Consider the following 19,829-nt stretch of genomic DNA (forward strand, 5'->3'; position numbering starts at 1 on the left):
AAGTGGGGGCGGGGGGCTGTGTGGGCAAATTCGAAATGTGCTTATGAGGGGCGACATGTTCATCATTTCCTACAACAATGAAACAATATTTCCTGTAATCTATGTAATTACTAGATGGATACCCTTTTATAGGCGCACTCGTGATTATGAGAATTGTCAAAAGTACACAACCCTAGGCTAATCGACTTACTCCGCTAAATCCCATTTGGGACGTAACAATTCAAATACCCTATGGCACAAGAAGTATTGCAGTGGCATATCAATAGCTTAAACTCATCCGGAAAACCTAAGATTGTCAGGCTGGACGATGGTCTCAGTTACAAGGTAGATTAAATCTTAGGATTCTTTTTGAAACACGTTTAGAGCTGTTTTTTTCGAAGGAACGGAGCCAATCACAATTTTCCGCATACACGAGCACTTCGGACATGTCAGATTTTATTAAGCTTTTTTTTGTTTCTTGGATTCGGAATGATGAAATTTCCGTCCTTCACCCGTTTCGAGCAAGCGAGGTACACACTGGGGCAATTAGCCCTGCGATGATCGTAGCGATGATCGTTGTCTTGGCAACCGGTATAAGCACTAGTCTTTAACAGGCACTAGCGGTACATTCTGAACAAATTCTCCTATCCTTCCCCTACCTTGGGGGCCGGGCAACGTACTAACCCGTGTCTCTATAGCGAATAGAATACTTGGAAGGTCAATTGCGAATAGCTTGCTGTGATATGTATGTGTTGTGATAGGATGTTAGAATAAAATTTCACATTGATACCCGTTTCAAGGGTCGGCGAGACCTTCAACCAATAAAGTTACAAGGATTCAAATGTGGGCCGTCCTTGATGCTCGTCTTCAACCAAAGTACGACGCATCTCATGGCGAATCCATGGCCTAGAATGTTCATCGTATGCTGAAGGATTCAACTCAGCATTGAATACTATGCCAATTAGAGAGAAGAATTCATCTATTGCCAACACGATGGGAACTCTCCTGTCCTGCTATTTCCCCTTGACTGGGATGCGGCCCTCCGGTTCCCGTAGAGTCTTCTCCGTGGCTGAATGCTCATAATTCGAGGTTAATCCATCATTTTGGCTTGAAATTACGTTATGCAAATTCCCAATAGAACCAAGCCAAGCATGGCTGCCTTCGAGAGCCGTCATATCATTGCCTCATTCTGCCAAGACTTTGAAAGTAATTGTCAAGTTTCATGCCCCGCCTGCTTGCAGTAAGATCCCCAAACAGTGTTCGTCGCCGGTCTCAGCGGCGTAATGCAGCGGCAGCCAACCGGCCGCGTCAACCATGCTTGTATTGGCACTATACCGAAGCAGCTCACGTACGATGTTGTGATGACCGCCCCGAACGGCTGCATGAAGTGCTGTGGACCCTGTTCCGTCGACTGCATTAGGATCAGCGCCGCGATCAAGGAGAAGTCGAACCGCCGCGAAATGACCTCGTGTAATAGCGATATGTAGGGGCATCGTCCAAGTTCTCGACCCTGCTCCACTATCGGGCATAACGTCGCGATTGCTCCTTCGTCCACCAGGCCGAGTGGGTGTATTTGCGGGCAATGTGATAGGGGTTCTCTGCTGCTGTTCTGCCATTAAAAGTTCCTCGGCGTAAGTATAGCAGCTATCGCATAAATTTGTAGTATGAAAGGCTGGTGAGGCTGGTGAGCTATGAGGTATGCATGAGTGTATTGACAACAGGTCTCTTACGTTTGCTCGGGCTCGCGGAAGGATTTGGATCCATGATGCATGTACAGGGGCCGAATTGGAGTCGATCCTCAAGTGGCAAACTAGAAGATGCCAAGTAGAGGTCCCTGCATTCGGGGCTTTGCGCTAAAGACGGCTCGTTGGAGAACAAAGTTTCCGTGGACAGGCTATCGGCTTTGTTTGATGTATGGCTCGGTCCGAACAAAGCTGACGAAGGCAGATCCTCTTGGCAATGGCTCACAGGAGGCATACAGCTGCGTTGGCTGGTTGATATCGCTGGGCGATATTTCTCCGAGTATGGCTTCACACTCGATCTGCTATGGTCTTCTAGTAGTCGTGATCTCTTGGTTTCTGTCTTCGCATTCTCACCTATTTCTGTTAGTTATGATTCAATGTTGGTGGAGTAGACAATGTACGATGTTTGCGCTGTGCTATCCTGTTGCGCTCCCTTCGCCTTTCGAGGGCCAAGCTATCTTGGTCCATCATGATGATTCGATTTGAGGGAACTTGTCAAAGAGATAGCGCACTTCAATGGTTCGGTAGTATGGGTTCATAGAATTTTAAGGCAACCCCAAATGCAGAGGAAACTGGTGCTTATATAGCCAAGCTAATGTCGATGTGGCGACTAGCCTCCTGATCTACCGGGAAGGACAGCGAATTCGGGCCGGCAAGATGCATCTTTGTTCTACAGTTACATTGTGGATATATTGGACTTTAGCTACGCCATTGTGACCCACTTTCTTGGCTACATAATGAAGAAATGCATAACATAATGGATTGTTTCATTGATGCCTCGAGACTTGATGAAAGCTCCGACGGATCTCACGTGTCATTTCTCCAGCTGATGACTTGTTGATTCCAGGCTCGAATCTAGCTTTCACCACATGATGCCTCATGCCCTGGATAAAAACCAGTTTGGGGAACCTGTAGCATAATAGTATGTTTACGATGAAATAAGCTTCAGTTGGCACTTTGAAATGAGTTATTCAAATTAAGGGGATGAGGGAGCAAGTGCAGAGATGAAGACTGACTAGTTCATTAGCTTGAGGGTCCACCGGGAGAAGTTATTCCGAAATTATTCCTTGAGCACTCTTTCTATATCCATGGTCTCTTAAAACAGTTTTAAGTAGAACTTCAGCATTATTCTGAACTTCACGGTTTGGATTGGCATGACCCTCGGTTATTGTTTCTATTGATCTACACGTCTACATAATAATTGTGCATTACTACAAATTTAGATTCCATTGATAATATGATTGAGCGGCAGGACATTTTGTGATTCATGGCTTCTCCAGGCATGAAATGCCTGCTCCGCCAACCATGAATCTATTGATCAGCATTAAACCTGCTATATAGAGAATAGTTCAGGAGAAATGCTCTCCATTAAATGGGATCTCTCTCTCATTGAAGAGAGATCAGGCTAAAACAACCTCGCTGGCCTTGACGTACATGCTTCCGTAGCGTCATTCATCGTGTAATTTTAACACATTTGATATGCCGATCTATATTCTCAAGAAAATAAGGCATTGTAGTGGTGACACCAGTGGCAGTAGCACAGAATGCCTGGGACCATATTCAGCTTAGTTTACCCTACAGGAATAGGCCGTTCATGCACCACAATATGACTGCTTTCTCTTCGGCTTTTTGACTTCTTGACACAGTATCAAGTTACGAAGCCACTCTACATCTCCTGCCGATTGGGGGAGTGGGTTGGTTGTATGCTCTTTGTTGATATCAAATAGTCTGCTATCATACTGTAGACTGCCATCGTGCCATCCCCATTTCATGATATAGTATTTTTGAAATATTGTTATCTCTTAAAATTCAAACATTCATTTTGAGCTGCAAACACATAGAAACATCAAATCCAAAATTTGTGGCGATTTACATTCTTCCTTTCCATTCCAGCATATTCCTGATACCCTCACTTTCTTCATCACTTTAATCAATATATCCCAATCTATTTTTCTTCGCACAGCGTGACCATAATACTCTTATACTTCAAGCATGGACACGGAGCTCGGCAACCTCAACATAAGGAAATGTCTTCACGTCAATGTCAGCTTGAGTAATCTTCGCCTCGATAGCTGCTGCGTTAAGAGCAGCGCGGGCAATGGCATCAGTGTCACAAAGTGTGACGGAGTTCACACCTGGTCTGGCACCAGCAGCGGTCACCCAGTGGACTCCTTCAGTTGGAACACCGACAGCAAAGCGCTTTGGGTGCACACGGCCATGGGTGTCAATGAGATGGTATGGGCTCCCAGTCACATCGAGACCACCAGTCTCGTATCCGTCAATAGTGTGAGCGCGGCATTGACCCGTTTTGAACAAATGAGAAAGAAGCTCATCCCCCGTGTTGCGGAGTGTCGGCTCTGGCAAGCGGGCTTCGATCAATGTTGTAACCCGGATTGGCTCGCCTGGCACCTCGGGCGAGTGGACTAGCCAGGCCTCCTCCTGGGCCTTTACCTGGGGATGGGGACCCAGGACTTCCAAAACTCCCGCTTCCATGAGCGCAATCATTTGCTCAATACGTTTGCGGGGAGGTCCAATTGACACATAGGCGTTGAGCGGTGTGTACCAGCGATCGAGGTGCTTCCGATGAGAAGTACCGGTCAATCCATTGTGATCTACGATGAGTCGCAGTTCGTTTCGCAGATCGCGCATCACATCCAAAGCTGCCTTTAGTGGACCGTTCAAATTTCCAAGTGCGGCCTCCTTGGCATCTTCGCGAAGGTAGTCGATCAACCACTCACGCCATTGAGTGGTCGTATTGAAAACCCGGTCACCCTGTGGACGCTGGATACGGTCCCAGGACCACCGCTTCTCTTTTGAAATACCAAACTCATGAAGAACTTGCGCTTCCTGTGGACTGTTTGGCTCAGTTTCTAGGAACCTCTTCTGGAAGTCGGTTTGTTCCGACCCATCACGCCTCAGTAGAGCCAAGTAATAAACGGTTTCCACTTCTTTGGAGACAAGAGGCCAGATATCCTGGAGGAAGTCAGGCGCTTGTCCAGCAGCAGAATGCTTGCGGAAAGCATTGATGACTTCTTCAGTGAAGACGAGGGGCATGTGGCGGCCATATGCCCCTTTGCCGTTATCACCACGGGAGTGGTATGGAATGCCACGACGAGATCCCGCAATCATCCGAGGCTCATTGCCCGATGGGTGATATTTCAAGCCGTTAGGAGTCTCTGAGAAGCTACCACCGCGGGATGTTGTTAACAAAGCCATGTAGTCGAAGAAGTTGAGACCAAGACCACGCAGAAAAACCTGCTCTCCAGGAGCAATAACAGACAGATCAACATCTGCCGGGTTCGAGGGTGGAATATGATGGAGACCATTCAGCTCTGCGTAAGCATTGAGTTTCAGTTGTTCAATGTCCGGAAGCAGGGAGACGTGACCCTGTGCAAGAATGACAGCTGCGAGGCTAGAAAGGGTGCGGCCATTCGACAGCTTGAGCGTTTGCTGGCCATAGCATGTGTCGTCCAAGCGGACAGCAAAAGCAGAATGAACCTCAATTTGCACTTGGGGTGGTGCTTGTCGCACAGTCTCTTGGAAGATCCATTCAAGATATTGTCCGTACTGAGCACGGGTTCCATAATCATCAGGCCCAATGCCAGGGATCTTGTCGGCAGCCCAGTTGTAGAGACTTGGCCCTGGACGGATTGGGCCTGCGCAGACAATGCTGTCATCAGTGAACAGGGTCACCTGGGATGTGACGGTGTTCATCAGAAGTTCATCCGACTGCTCTGTACGCCATACACGACCCGCACCTGGAGGCGATGGATCAACGATATGGACCGTCAGTCGTGCTGCTGGGGCAAGGAACTCCGGTGCTGAGGCGCAAAGACGCTCCAGAGCGCTAGTTCCTCGAGGTCCAGCACCGACAATGGCAACATGGGTATGCACCTCAGTAGATTGAATGGCGGAAGGCATTGTGATTTTGGTTTCAGGAAAGATAAATATGACGAAGTAGGACTTTTCAACAAAGACAGCAGAAGTAGGTTTCCAATCTTAGCGCTTATACTCTTCGTATGCCTGAGTCTTCTCAGAAAAGGCCTTTGGAAAGTTGTTACGTATAATGCAGAGGAATCCCAAGCCCCTTTTATATTCTGTCAGTACATCAGGCCCTCAATTGAGCCTTTTCATGAGCTGACATCGTTGATCTCGCCATTAAAACGCCACCGTGACGAGCGGTGCCTTTCATGATTCACACGTGCAGCGTTACGGACCAATAGTCCACAGTATGAGCATCAACTAGGCTCTTCTGACGATGAAACACCTCGAAAGCCCGCCCGGCTTCGGGCAAATGGACGTCGTGAGTGTTAGAGAATTGAAGATCTCGATGCAGTGATCGGGATCCACACTCTTTCAATCTACCTTTAGGGTAAGAGAGCCACGAAACCCGATGCCGAATCTTGTTTTTCGGCCCGCATTTCTTTTGCACTAGGACAAAAAGTGGATTCTGTTTTGCAAGAAGAATAATATATGAGGCTACTAAACGATGACCTTGCATGCAGATAGTGACCTTGCATACGAGCTATGACAGTGCGGGCATCAGCAGCGCAGATCAAAGGTAACTATGTGACGCTGAGAAATTTCCGGTGGTCCGAATTTCATATGCAGCTCAGTATTCTACAGGAATATGAAGACGAATTATTGGACAGAGCGTGGTTGAGGAATATTCTTAGCATCCGAACAACGAGCTACAAGCGAATTGATGATCCCAACTCCCTCACAATGGGACATGTGGCTACTGATTCCGATAGGCTAATTGGTAGAGTAAGTTGAATAGTCATGACGGGTTGATGGCAACAGACCTCTATATTTTATAATCGCAAAAAACTCTGGTTCTTTTTCACAAATGAATGCGGCTAGATGGGAGTCTGAGTAGGATTGAGACTTGAGAGTTTCCTTTTTTATTTGTATCAATGCCATGTATCCAAATAGATGGTCTGTCCTTCGTATGGGAGCATTAAATGAGAACCAAGCACCGGCATGATACAAATATTCCAAGCTACTTGTCATTTTCATCTTAAAACAACGAGAAGCGATGTCTCCATCCATACCAAATCAGGCCTCCGGACGCTTGTATTCGCCTTTCTCTATCATCTCATTTATGGTTTTCTCAGTCACCATCATTGCCTCGACACCAGCAGGGGTGCCACAGTAGACTGTTGCCTGCAGAACAGCCTCTCTGATTTCTATCTCTGAAAGACCGTTGTTTATAGCACCACGGGTGTGCAAGGCGAGCTCAAGCCATGCTTTCTGGGCAATGATGATTCCAATATCTGCAGAGTATCACCGGTAGATATTAGCAATCTCGGGCTCTCGCTGTCAATCACCAAACCAAGCGGAAAATTGACTTACTCAGAAGGCTGCGCTGCTTTCGGTCTAGCCCCGGGCGTTGCCAGATAGTACCCCATGCCCATTCCGTGATGAGCTGTTGTCCGGGCATCGTGAAGGGTGTGGCATTTTGCAACGCATTGTTGACATACTCGTCCCCAAGGACTGCTCTCCGCACCTTGACTCCCTCTTCAAAGAGGTCCTTGTGCAGCTCATCAAACTTCGAGATGTCGGACATGTTTGCAGAAATTTTGAACTATGAATACGATATGAGTTGGGATGCAGGGTCGCAATGGCAATTCCGATTCTCGGGAAAGTAAACCACGGTGGTTTTTCACTGCTTTTTGGCAACACTTCGCTATTCGACATCGGGGAATATTATAAGACCAACAAGTGGAATTTAAGTGAGGGATTTCTTCATCCAGTGTCCCTCTGATCAGATTAAGTTCGTGTGTGTGGGCTAACTTTCGGTCATCGGGCCCACTTGAGATCTTCCCGTCAGCGGTATGAAACACCTGTGGGGCCGAATCACCCATTGACAGTTAGCCTGCAAGCCATGAGGCTTCCCGCGTGCTTTTTTCAGCTTAGTGGCAATGATAATCGCCAGAAACATGCAGGAATAATTTCAGCCTGTGGGGCTTCACTCTTAATCCGCAATATCCGCTCAATCCGGTGAAAAGATGGCCTTCCCCATACAAGAGCGACCCCAAATCACTTTCGTGTTCGTAAGACGAAGACCATTTTCCTAACTGAGAGCCTGCCCCACCAAGATGGCAGGAAAAATACTGAGCTCACTGCAGCTAAACCCACTTATGTGTCATAACCACGGTCTAGATCCAAGAACTGCAAGTTGTCATGCCCGATGACAAAAACGCAATACTACATGCTGGAAAGTATAGTGTCGAGATCTAGTTACTACTAAACAATAGGTCTCATATTTACATAGCTGTAGTGGAAATTTCGTTGAACAGGAATGCAATTAACCCCGTAGCTGATCTAGTGCAACAATATGTCGGAGAAACAATTTGCACCGTATTCCAAGACTCTTGGCATTTATAGCGAGTTCTTTCTTCTTGTGGGTCGGCTAAAACCTGCGCCATGTCTGCTTCGTGGGAAGCTTCGTGGAGAACCTTTGGTGTATGCAAAACCTCACCTGGTGCCGTGAATGCCTTCAAGAACGGTCTGAAGAACTTTGTAACAGAATTGCTCTAATCTCACGCTTCAGAATCCATGTGAGCCGGTTTGTATTGCATCATATCTCTCACAGGTCGTCGAAAGAGGCTTTTTTTAGCCTCTGGGGAAAGACCTTGCGCAAAGGGTTGACAAGAGTTTAAATCCTCTGAAAATGCACCCCAACCGTTCCTCATCAAGTGCGGAGAGACATCAGAATGGTAATTATGACGCTGGAAACGTTATCTTTCAATTGCTAGTGGTTGACGGTCAGCCACTGTCAGCACGACAATACCGAAAATAAAGGGCAATAGGAAGATAGCGGCGACATCTTATCATTCCCGGCCTTATGAACATGGCCAGTCTTACCTTACGTTAAGCCAAGAAACTAGATAAGGTAAATTTGCCCATTTGGATTGTTTGAAATGCCAATGCTAAGTGGATTAGGTAGACAGTATAACAGAGCTCCCCATAATCCGGGCGAATATATGGGTCTATCTGTCAAGAGCTCCATAAAATTAGCCGCAGCTCTCTTTCATACATTCCTAGCTGAATGCGGCTTATTACACATATCAACTGGACAAGATTGCTAAGAACTGTTAAATCATTATGTTATCACTTATCTCTTTATCGCTCTAGGGACATTGTTTGTGGTCGATAGGCGCTTGGTTTTGTTTGGTTCAAAGTGAATTTGTATGATTTCCAGAGTCATCATATTGCTAATTTATGTTTCTATCAATGATTAGGCCTATAGACAATGTGTTTCTCATTCCTGAAACTTGTTTTTGTTTTCCTCTACCCAATGCTGAAACTTGACCGGGTGCTTTCCAGTGTACTTTTGAATATTTCCAACAGCTTCCTCAAACCCAGTCGCATGGAAGGATGCGCCTGCATTCTGCATAACATCATGTATCATCCAACTAGCCACAGGAGGGGGAACCCCTGTTCTCAACAAATTCTGCAGAGCTTGATCTGCCCCAATTTTATGGATCTCGACGTGCGTCCCCAGAATTCCACTAATCACGGCTATAGCGTCCTTTAATGCCATTTTCTCCGCCCCAACCAGCCCCACGATATGCTGTGCAGTGCCATGCGCCAGTATAGTTCCACACACACGTCCGATATCCGATGGGGAAATCCAGTCAAATTGGGCCTCCGGGTTGGGCAACTCGACCAAGCCCTTCCTGATGCCACGCTTGTGTTGAAATATATTGCTTGCGAAATAGGCCGGTCGGATGGCGGTAAAGTTTTCGACCCCAAATATATCCTCCAACGCGATTTCTACCTGTGCGTGATGCCAAGCAATAAAATCGGTAGGCGACACATCCCGGGGGTTACCATCAACGGTGAAGCTACTCAACAGAACAACAGACTCGACACCGGCTTCTTTGAGCGCCAGCAGGCCAGGTCGCATGCCATCGTCGGTCCCAAACACAGCGTAAATAAAGACCACTTTTGCGCCAGTCTCATTAACAGCGGCTTTGACTGTCTCAGGCTTAGTGAGATCTGCTTGAATCTTTTCGAGAGAGATGTCGTCCAAGTTCGGAATAGATTTTGCGATGTTCCGCATGGCCAGGAAGACCTTCGCACTTTCCTGGTGAGCTTGAAGGGCCGCCGCAGAGCCAACATCTCCCGCTGCACCGAAAACGAGAACACGTGGTGTTGTGGCCATTGATTTAGGATTTATGGATACCTGGGCTCCACTGTTACTGGCTTTGTCTTTGATTGAAGAAATGAGCGCCTAGGATGAATGGGAAGAGAAAGCAATTTGGAGGGGTTGAGTGGCGGTGTGTGCTTCGGGCCTCACATGAGATGCATAAGCAATTTGCTCACCTTACTGTTATCTTGGATATTTCAATATGTCTATGCAGTGAACATACATCCCCTACCAAAAGTTCCTTCCCACTCCACTTTTTCGGGTCCTCATGTAAAATATATATATCACTTACACTGTATATAGCACAATAAAATTTTCGCTTAATATTTTGTATAATACCCCTTAGCCTTGCGTACTGCCTTTAGACGTCTTCCCATGCTCAATATTAGCGCATCTATCTTCGACTAATCTAATGCGTTCCATGCTTCCACCAGGCATTTTTTAAAATAAAGCTAGTCTGCTTCCGACCTTCCTTGGTCAATAAGCTCCGGAAATAATGCAAAAAGCTTCACTTTTAACCAGCGCCATACCGGTTCAATTGGGTTCAAATCGGGTGAGTGCGCGGGCCAATCCTCGACGTATACTCCGTGAGTTTCAAACCACTCTTTCGTGTCCTTCGCTAGATAAATCCTCGCGTTATCTTGCTGAAATACTAAATTAGGGGTGTAGATTGGTTTTTCGAGCGTCGAAATATACGACTTCGTAGTATAGCCCCTCCCCGAACGCGAGTCCTCGTCTCTTTCTATAATAATTAGGTCTGTTCGACCCCCTAGCTAAATTCCGGCCTAAACCATTTATGAAATGACTTTTACGTGAGCCTTAGCATTCACAAGATCTTTTCGAAGGCCCTCCGAGGTCGTACGAAAGCACTATTGTGGTCTAAAGTTCGAGGTTCGTTGCACCGAACACTCGTCCGAGAAGATCCACGATTAGAAGCTCTAGCGTGGCTATTTTCGCGCAAATTTTAGCCTCTTCCTTGCTAGAGGAGGCTTAATTGGTATTTTCTATTTCGATCGCCGTTTTCCGAGTCCGAATCGCTTTAAAATTCGACGTATAGTGGAGGGTGACGGATTCTGAGCTGTAGCAGCACTTAGCTGTTTATAGGTCCAAAATAGATGCCGACGTGCTTATAAATAGAGGTAAGAGCAAGCGCGCTCACTAATAATTACGGGACGGCCGCTTTTCTCACGATTTTCGAGGGTGTTGTCTTCTAAATAGCGTTTTAGCGTATTGTAGATTGTACGCCGAGAGCACCCAAAGTTATTAGCTAATTTCACCTGCGAGATACCGCTCTTATGAGCAGATACAATAGCTGACCTTTGTATAGCAGTAAGCTGCGCCGTTTCGCTAATTTTTGCAGCAATTTTCATTACAATCGGAGCAATAGGGGAGGTGTAGGAAGAAAAATAAAACGGTGGGTTGGTTGCCGGGTCAAATTGTAGTGGGGCAGTGGGAAAGAACATTTGACTAGTATCTGTAAGCCATCCCTTGAACCCATAGATTCCCGAGGAATCGAGCCCAAAGCCTTTGACACTTAGGTTGTATTTGAATATCCCACAAGTTTCTACAATATGAAACTCATACATACAGGGGGAGTAGAGCACAAACATTTGATTTCGTCTTTTGAGTGGGTATTTATATCTACCTTGTGACTAGGCTTAAAGCATGAAGGCCTAAGGGCTCGATTATAGACCCAAATAGATCTGCACCAGCAAAGATCTCAAAGCCGAAACCAAGGTAGACTATTCGGGGAATTGGAGGTTACTATGATGACCCACTATCAGGTAGTAATATTAGACGGGGCTTGACACGGGATTGTTTGATGAGAAGCCATCAATATCATACCGAGATAGGGATAGTGAAATGCGCACGAATTTATCACGTATCTTCTCACCTCCCTTTATTTCCGTCGCCATCCCCTCGCTTTCCTTTTTACTTCTTGGCTATATAAGCAACCACACAGTCAAACCATAACAACCATAACAACCATACAAAATGTCCACCACAACCACCTCCGTCAGCTCAACCAGCACCGCCTGCGGCGGTAGCGCCTAGCAAACTCCCTCAACGGATGCGGCCTGCGCCGCCGTTGTTCGTGCTAACATTACCAATGCTATGACACAGTGCTGCGGGGACGCGACAACCCACAAGTACAACAATGACTGCGGAATCTACTGTCTCGCCCAGGGACAGGATGTCAAGAAACTCCAGACCTGTCTCACCAGCAAGAGTGGCAACTACAATGTTTTCTGTAATGCCGCCCAGAACGCAACTGCAACTGCCATTGGCTCCCAAGTCTACCTCAATCGGCACGAGCACCAGTACTAGCACCGGCTCTACCACTACCTCGACCCACAATGCCGCCGTTGTGAACCTGCCGGTTTCGAAGTCTGGTCTTGGACTGATTGCTCTGCTTTTCGGCTCCGCTTTCATGGCTGTCATTTCTTAAGGCGACCGTCGACTTGGGCTTCTTTGTTTAATATTCGATTTCGAATTTGGAGCGGATGAGCGACCGTGTGCTTTTCCTTCGCATTTGGAGATGGCCCTTCTTTTTTACGATGTAAACTAGCATTTGAGATACAGAATGAGCTTGAACCGTACTTAATCAGGTACCTTTGTATGTTCATGGCTCTTTCTATCTATCTTTCAACATGCATATGATATTTCGAGATTGATCAACAAGGAGGTCGAAAACAATGAGCCGCCTCAGTTCGGAGAAGCTCTACCTAACTAGGTAATTTTTATCGATGATACATCAAGTGGTCATTATTATACGAAATATGAACCATGAATTTGATTCATGGCCATTGTGGTGGCGACGCGAAGCATAAATCTATCCCCAGGCCGACGGCCTTATTAATTCTAACGGCAGACTTCCGCATCCGTTCTATACTGAGCATTAAAAAACAGGTTCTATCACAATAGAATGTTCCAGTCGTGTAATGAAGTCACACATTGTCTTTCTTCGCATAGTTATCAAATCAAGCGAAACATTGTATGATCCTTACCATAGGCATGGGATATCGTAAATGGCAAGTGGATGTCTTTTCTGCCTAAATGATCATGTATTTAATGTGTTCCCACTCTTTGCTCCAAGCACTTTACATACTACGTACTTCCCACCCTCAACAATCCTCTCACAATTCAAGCTGGTTCTGACATACCCCGAATTAATCTTCTATCATTTAACATGTTTCCCCGAACAAAATCACTATTTGCAATTATCACACTGTATCTGGCCTTGATTCAAGGGATCGCAGGTCAATCCGATGATCTACCCGCTAGTCAATCTACTCATCAATCCGATTGCACAAGTGATCAGATCCAGAAAGGTGATGTGAAGAATTGCATATGTCACGGGAGCGATCATTCATGCGACAACAAGTGTCCAGTAACTCCGCCAGGTTTAAAGTGTGCAGCAGGTGCATCAGCGAAGGAATCACAGGTTTACTTACAAGATTGTGCTGCAACTTGCGCGGGAGAGCACAACCACTGTTGTTCCGGTTGTTGGATATGGTTCCAAGAAGTCTGTTCCTGCTTGCAGAACGGTGGATGCCCGAAAGGCAGCACCTCCTCGGCCTACTGGCTTAAAGTCAATAGCCAATTAGCCTCCACGAATGTACTGATACCAAACATTCTCAATTTGCAAACATCTCAGCCAGCACTGGCAATCGACGTGTGGAACTTTGGCCAACAGACTGCGTCTAACCCAAAGAAACAGGCGCTGGCTATCAACTCTGCGCATTCGATCACTGAGAACCAAATCCACATGCACATCTGTGACCCGAATACCGACATGCAGCAAACCCTAGCCGACCTTTATAAAGGTCACGGCTCCCCTGCCTTTTACAGTACACTGAAAGACATTCCCTCACCACCACTCACGCCTCCGAGTAGAATGTTCTGCCGGGCAGCGCAAACCAAGTTTCAACTTATCCTAGGAGCTACAATCTCGGATGATATCAACACAGTCCTGAAGAGGCCAGACATATGCGACTATTATGTGGGTGCTGCAGTGATAATAGACAAGAATGACTATATGTGGTCATGTGTGACAGCTGATCATGAAAGCACAGAAGTTAAAAGGTTCTGTGCTTAATGTGGCCGGAGATATTTGTCAATTGCCTTATTCCATTTGTTGATTCGGTTTCTCCCCAAATTATATTCAGTTGAACCTGTACTTTGGAAATTGCGTATCAATGTTACTATAGTGGACTGAGATTGATGCAGTTTGCTTAGGGAATGAAAGTTGGGATTCCACACTAACTTACTATTTCAAATACTCTTTTTTAAACCACCATTATAAGGCACTCTATCAACAACATCTGTCACTCAATTCCCACAATTTTAATAGAGAGCCTTCGGAACAAGTGTACAAGTCGCTATGTAATTTTATCTTGCCACTTACACCTTTTTTTCCTTATTAAGAGCCTATGTCATCCATGAGACTCAAGCGGGCTACAGTGGACGAGCGGTGAAACAAAAAGAAAACAAAATTAGATGACGTAGCAAAGTGAGTGGCACAGCTTCCACGACAACTTCTATCTCAGCCTCAACATACAGAAAACTCATTGTTTACGCAGATCTAACCCTAATCAACAGATACACTAACGCAAATAACTTGCAATTTTAATCGTAAATTTTAGTCGCCGTAGGTAATAATACTATTCAGGATAGGAGTATAAAAGTCACCACACGGAACTGAAGGGCTGTGTGCAATTACAGCGAACAAGACGACCATTCGGTTGCAATCTATCAGATATTTCTTGGCTGCCTCTTGCCGTTGCCTGATTACAAAAAGCTGGTCGTCTAGCTATTGTCAGGTGGACATGCTTTGCTCCTATATAACCTCCTCACACAACATCCGCAAGGTCCGCTTGGCTTTCTGGTAGCTATCAGAGCCAATAGGGAAGCAATAGCTCCCTTCGGTCGGCCATCAGGCGAACTTGGGTTACTCGGTAGCTTGTCAAATCCAATACCGCTGAATCGGATGGCATGGTCTAGAAAAACCAATATTAATTACCAGCATTTGGACTCTAGAGTATCTGCTCCGAAGATGCTCAGTTCCTGGTTATTCACCAGATCCGTGTCACTGTAGAAAGACATAAATTTGTAGTCCTCAAGTTGGTGATGAGATGCTGTACCAAGAAGCGCCAAGTCAAGATGCAGGCTAGGCAACCTCTCTCTCGCATCAGTGCGGAACAAATTCGGGAAGATTGTTTCAAGCACCCCCGTACGACCCTGATTAATTACCTTGTGAGGGAGACAAAGAAAACAAGCCCAGACCTTGTACGATTACTGTCAGAAATCGCGCTAGGTAGTCAGTTTTCGTTTCGCTTTAGTGTATCCCTCGATTCCAGCGAGCATCATATAGGACTTGCTCATAGAGACATGTGACATATCGACCCCTTGTTGTTGGAGCGCATGATGGAATGCCCGAAAGTTTGCGGCTGAAGGTCGATAATGACCACTGATAACATCAGCACAAGATCAGTGGATATTGCCTTCTATGGTATACTGGCTGTGATCTAACATACCTCAGCGGTGCCAGGCTACGTAGTTGACCGTGTTTGATCTTGATCATTCCAGCTGCGGCGATGCGAGCACCTCTAAGAAATGAGGAGTGTTGGAAGGCGCCCGATTTTTTAATTCCAATGTACAAGCGAAAAGAACTGTCTGCGACCTTATAATTCTTTAATAAATGGTCAAAATCTAAATCAGCGCACTGGAGACTTACAAAGATCCACATATTTTCCTTTTCGGTGGACTTGCCCATCATTCGTTTGAATGCAGTGGTCGGGCTAGCATGGAGGACTTTCTTCATCACCTTTGCAGCCTTGTACTCCTCTTCCGTGAAAGGTTTCGTCTCCTCGTCGGATAAAGCACTGTCCATGCTTGTTGTAGAGGATGACGTAGAAGAAGATGATGGTGATGATGATGAAGAGCTGCAGATAGATGCAGACTCCGTGGTGGTTTCATTGCCAATAAATTGCGGTGCATCATCCTCTATGTCTACAATCCCATCGAGACTGTCTTTGAAGCGTGCACTGTTTGTCCACACTAGCTCGTTACTTTTGTCCCATCGAAACAACCCAGCTTCGTCCACTGTGACCAAATAATTCAGGCGTTGCTCGCGGGTGAGATAACGAACTTGCTGTTTCTCGAGCCGTTCTCGTGGGCATTGCTCAAGTTCCAAATTCCGTCCTTCGCCATAGTCGAGCCAATAAAAGAAATTTTGGTTGGTTGGTGAGTTCTGCCAATAGTTGTGGTATGAGCGCAGATTGCTTCCATGTCGATGTTTCAGATCCACAATTTCCAAGAAGTATTTGAGATCCATCACCTTGGCCTCTGCCCCCGATGAGACCACGTCAATGTAGGTTGACTTGCTCCCGGTGGAAGGCGATCCCGAAACACGGTCATCGTCACCGCCGGCTCGTCTAGCAACGCTGACCGCTCGTTGCCAGTTCCGTCGGGCTTGGTTGAAGCCATCATCCGCCGGCGCGACTTGGAGATTTGCGGGTCGATGAAGTTGGTGCCACTGGGCTTCGCGGACGGCCTAGGGGCAAAACACAGTCAGAGTTGTAGGGGTATAAGTAGTTCAGAACCGTACCTCCGCCCATCGTGCCGAAGCCGATAACCCAAACCCACGAAGCTCTCTTCGTGTGCGGTAGCCACGATACACCCTCTAACAGAAGAGATATGTTTCAGCTGGAGTTGTTGCCCACGGGTCCATCAACTGTACCTGAACCGTTCGTGCCGCCCGCTCAATGACGTCACGCCCCTCGGGCGAGGGAGTGCGGGCCATGGAGGAAATACCTACTTGAAAAAGGATAGTACAATATATTCAGGTTCGGTTTTAGTAAAGAAAAGCCGATGAGAGGGAAGTTTGGAGTGTCAACGCCAGGTGGGCGGGACGTGCAGTTCAAGATCTTTGTCATCCCGGCTTTTAGCCTCTCAAGGTGGGAGTCCATCTTATCACTTGTCATATTTCGTGGCAGAAAACGAAAACCAACCTACAATATCTTCTGGTCTTCTGATGTTTTCATTGGCACTTCTTCTCTTCAGATTTTGATCTGGGCCTCCTTCTCCACATTATAAAGAAATCTATTAAGGATTGGAGATACCCCTCAGAGCTCTCTTCTCTTTACTGCAGGCCGGTATAGATCCCGGGAAGTTATTTCTCCTTTGAGATCTCTCCGCAAATCACGTCAGGTTTAGCGTCGGAAGTCTTCCCTATCTGTCCCCACTATATGTACTGGACTCCGATCATCCGGCCAAGTCCCCTGGCCACCCCTCATGAGGAGATGAGGGGACTCCGGGTGCTCACTCCGGGTGCTCTACATATAAATATATCGAATTTGTTTGGAGGACCTTGGTAGAATTCATCGTCCTTATTGCGGAATACTATCACAATGGCACCCTCCCTTCACCCTCTTATCGACAACGGTATCACACCCGGCTCCAGTAGCTTCTCCGGTGGGAAGCTCCACTGCCGCTGCCCTTCGAACCAGGTGGAAGTCACATTGAAGAGCAATGTAGCCCACAACCACGCCTGTGGCTGCTCCAAGTGCTGGAAACCTGAGGGCGCCCTCTTTTCCATTGTTGGCGTGATTCCACGAGACGCCCTTTCCGTCACGGCGAACGCATCCAAGCTATCCATTGTGGACAAAGACGCCACAATTCAGCGCAACGCCTGCAAGGACTGTGGTGTCCACCTCTTTGGTCGCATTGAGAAAGACCACCCCTTCAAAGGACTCGACTTTGTTCATGTCGAATTATCTGATGAAAAGGGGTGGCAGGAACCACAATTCGCAGGTTTCGTGTCCTCAATCATTGAGCAAGGCTCTCACCCCAACCAAATGGACGAAGTGAGAGACAAGTTCAGGGCTGTTGGCCTGCAGACATACGATGTTCTATCCCCAGCGCTGATGGATTTGATTTCGACTTTCACGGCACAAAAGTCGGGCATCAGATTTGCCAACCTGTGATATAAAATTGTTGTTGCAACTTTACGTCCGATAACATGACTTTATGGTGGCTGGTAAAGAGTTATAGTTGGTCGGGGAAGTTTTTGTGATGGATAAGAAAAGAATGTCGTGCTTTTGGATATTAGGACCTTTGTGTGGATTCGGATGTCAAATATATCTAAGCGAGTCAGCATTGATGTGCCAATTGTATCTTACAGGCAATGTTCGTTCACTTTGCGCTAGTATAGCCTAACCTAGATCTGTTGACATTCACTGAATGACTTTGTCGAATAGCTTGAGCTTATGACTCCTGCTTGGGCATAAACATATGGATTTCATTGTATATGTACCAGACTATGTCACGCGTTAGACGATTGCTTCATCCCTTGATTGGCGACACATGATTCAAAGGGTCGTGTTCCTTCTGCCGGCGTTGATAGATTCTTGTTAATTCCACTCCGAGTTTCTGATCACATGCGGGATTTGAGCTTTCCTGTCGTATCGAGGAGCGGGTAATCATGACGTTTTGTTGTGCTACGAACACGCTCGCCATCTTCGGGTGTGATGTATCGAGCTTCCACTGCTGGGTTGTACCCCAAACCTGAAACTTTGCTAATTACCTTATCTGAAATAGCCTCGGTCGCCTTTCCATCAGCCCGTTTATAGATTGTTACAACCACAGCTCCTCCCAGTCCAAGATTATGCTGCAACGCGACATCTGTGCCAGAGACTAGACGGTTGTTTGCCCATCCGCGGAGTTGCCAGGTAAGCTCGGCACACTGAGCAAGGCCCGTGGCCCCGAGTGGATGGCCTTTGGATATCAAGCCCCCGGATGGATTGATCACTGGGCCACGGCCGCCGTAGGTAATATCTCCACGCCGAACCATCTCATGGGCTTTTCCTGGTTCCGAAAATCCAAGTGCATCAAGCAAAAGAAGCTCATTGGTGGAGAAGCAATCATGAAGCTCGCAGACCTTGACATCTTTCGCTTCCACTCCAGCTTCCTTCATCGCCAGTCGTGCGGCTTGCCGCGACATGTTGAATCCAACAAGGTCAATTGCGCTTCGGGAATATACTTCGGGTCCATCCGTCATTGACTGTTGACCGGCCATCAGTATTGCCTGTGATCTGAGGTGAGGTCGCGCATCCAAGAATCGTTGAGATACAATGACTGCTGCTGCTGCTCCGTCGCTTGTTGGAGAGCATTGGAGCTTAGTCAAAGGGCCATAAATCTGGGTCTTGGGGTCCAAGATCTGGTCAAGCGAGTATGCAGTCCGGAACTGGGCATACGGGTTCCGTTGGGAATGCTCATGCGAAATTCGAGCGATTTCAGCGAAGTCCTCCGCTTTGGCGCCATATCTATACCCATGGTAAATATCACATCTGTGATTTGACTCTTCTGGTACCATACTTGTCCATATATTCCTGTCCCGCATTGCCAAAGTATTGTGCATTCCTAGGACTCGAATGCTTCCCGTAAGTATCCTCCATCATTGTTGTGGATGGCCCCAATGGACTCGGTCTGTCATCCCATACACTCTTGATTGACCCCGGCCGCATCTGTTCGAAGCCGACCACGAGCACGCAGTCAACCACTCCCCCTTTCACCAAAGTACGCGCAAGGTGCAAGCCACTAGAGCCCGTTGCGCACGCATTGTTAGTATTATAAATGGGGATGCCCGTCATTCCGAGCTGGTACAGAATCCGCTGGCCTGAAGTCGTGTCCCCGTAGCAGTAACAGGCAACGCCCGTCTGGACATCATCGTATGTAATATGGGCATCGGTCAGTGCCTTGACTGCAGCTTCATAGCCAAGTTCAGGGTCTGAAGAGAGAGGATAAAAGAGCCCCAGTCAGTTCCGGTTATACAATGAGCGGCCAAAGCAGTTCTCACATTCACGGGTGCGACGAGGCTTCAGGAACTGGGTCATGCCCACTCCGAGAACATAAGATTGTGATGCCATCGTAATAGCTTACTCTATTGT

At 46.9% G+C, this 19,829-nt stretch overlaps 8 protein-coding genes across 8 annotated transcripts; 3 read left to right on the forward strand and 5 right to left on the reverse strand.

Moving 5' to 3' along the window:
* Window positions 1-1,130: 1,130 nt before the first annotated feature.
* N7446_000033 (uncharacterized protein) lies at window positions 1,131-1,466 on the forward strand (the record flags this gene model as incomplete). The annotated part of the gene is made up of 2 exons (XM_058508800.1): window positions 1,131-1,185; window positions 1,237-1,466. The coding sequence occupies 2 exons, from the start codon at window positions 1,131-1,133 to the stop codon at window positions 1,464-1,466; spliced, it is 285 nt and encodes a 94-aa protein (XP_058377779.1).
* Window positions 1,467-3,707: 2,241 nt separating this feature from the next.
* N7446_000034 (FAD/NAD(P)-binding protein) lies at window positions 3,708-5,642 on the reverse strand (the record flags this gene model as incomplete). The annotated part of the gene is made up of 1 exon (XM_058508801.1): window positions 3,708-5,642. One exon carries the CDS (start codon window positions 5,640-5,642, stop codon window positions 3,708-3,710), a length of 1,935 nt encoding a protein of 644 aa, XP_058377780.1.
* Window positions 5,643-6,779: 1,137 nt separating this feature from the next.
* On the reverse strand, window positions 6,780-7,290 carry N7446_000035 (uncharacterized protein; the record flags this gene model as incomplete). The annotated part of the gene is made up of 2 exons (XM_058508802.1): window positions 6,780-6,997; window positions 7,077-7,290. 2 exons carry the CDS (start codon window positions 7,288-7,290, stop codon window positions 6,780-6,782), a joined length of 432 nt encoding a protein of 143 aa, XP_058377781.1.
* A 1,698-nt stretch (window positions 7,291-8,988) lies between these two features.
* N7446_000036 (uncharacterized protein) lies at window positions 8,989-9,894 on the reverse strand (the record flags this gene model as incomplete). Its single annotated transcript, XM_058508803.1, has 1 exon — window positions 8,989-9,894. The coding sequence occupies one exon, from the start codon at window positions 9,892-9,894 to the stop codon at window positions 8,989-8,991; it is 906 nt and encodes a 301-aa protein (XP_058377782.1).
* A 1,980-nt stretch (window positions 9,895-11,874) lies between these two features.
* Window positions 11,875-12,207, forward strand: N7446_000037 (uncharacterized protein; the record flags this gene model as incomplete). Its single annotated transcript, XM_058508804.1, has 2 exons — window positions 11,875-11,895; window positions 12,004-12,207. The coding sequence occupies 2 exons, from the start codon at window positions 11,875-11,877 to the stop codon at window positions 12,205-12,207; spliced, it is 225 nt and encodes a 74-aa protein (XP_058377783.1).
* Window positions 12,208-15,192: 2,985 nt separating this feature from the next.
* N7446_000038 (IQ calmodulin-binding motif protein) lies at window positions 15,193-16,684 on the reverse strand (the record flags this gene model as incomplete). Its single annotated transcript, XM_058508805.1, has 5 exons — window positions 15,193-15,349; window positions 15,417-15,562; window positions 15,617-16,435; window positions 16,490-16,564; window positions 16,622-16,684. The coding sequence occupies 5 exons, from the start codon at window positions 16,682-16,684 to the stop codon at window positions 15,193-15,195; spliced, it is 1,260 nt and encodes a 419-aa protein (XP_058377784.1).
* A 607-nt stretch (window positions 16,685-17,291) lies between these two features.
* On the forward strand, window positions 17,292-17,867 carry N7446_000039 (S-(hydroxymethyl)glutathione synthase; the record flags this gene model as incomplete). Its single annotated transcript, XM_058508806.1, has 1 exon — window positions 17,292-17,867. The coding sequence occupies one exon, from the start codon at window positions 17,292-17,294 to the stop codon at window positions 17,865-17,867; it is 576 nt and encodes a 191-aa protein (XP_058377785.1).
* A 449-nt stretch (window positions 17,868-18,316) lies between these two features.
* On the reverse strand, window positions 18,317-19,808 carry N7446_000040 (uncharacterized protein; the record flags this gene model as incomplete). The annotated part of the gene is made up of 3 exons (XM_058508807.1): window positions 18,317-19,205; window positions 19,258-19,669; window positions 19,739-19,808. The coding sequence occupies 3 exons, from the start codon at window positions 19,806-19,808 to the stop codon at window positions 18,317-18,319; spliced, it is 1,371 nt and encodes a 456-aa protein (XP_058377786.1).
* Between the last annotated feature and the right edge of the window lie 21 nt (window positions 19,809-19,829).

The sequence above is a fragment of the Penicillium canescens genome (genome assembly GCF_028828765.1).
Source record: "Penicillium canescens strain IBT 15451 chromosome Unknown utg000001l_segment0_segment0, whole genome shotgun sequence".
NCBI lineage: Eukaryota > Fungi > Ascomycota > Eurotiomycetes > Eurotiales > Aspergillaceae > Penicillium > Penicillium canescens.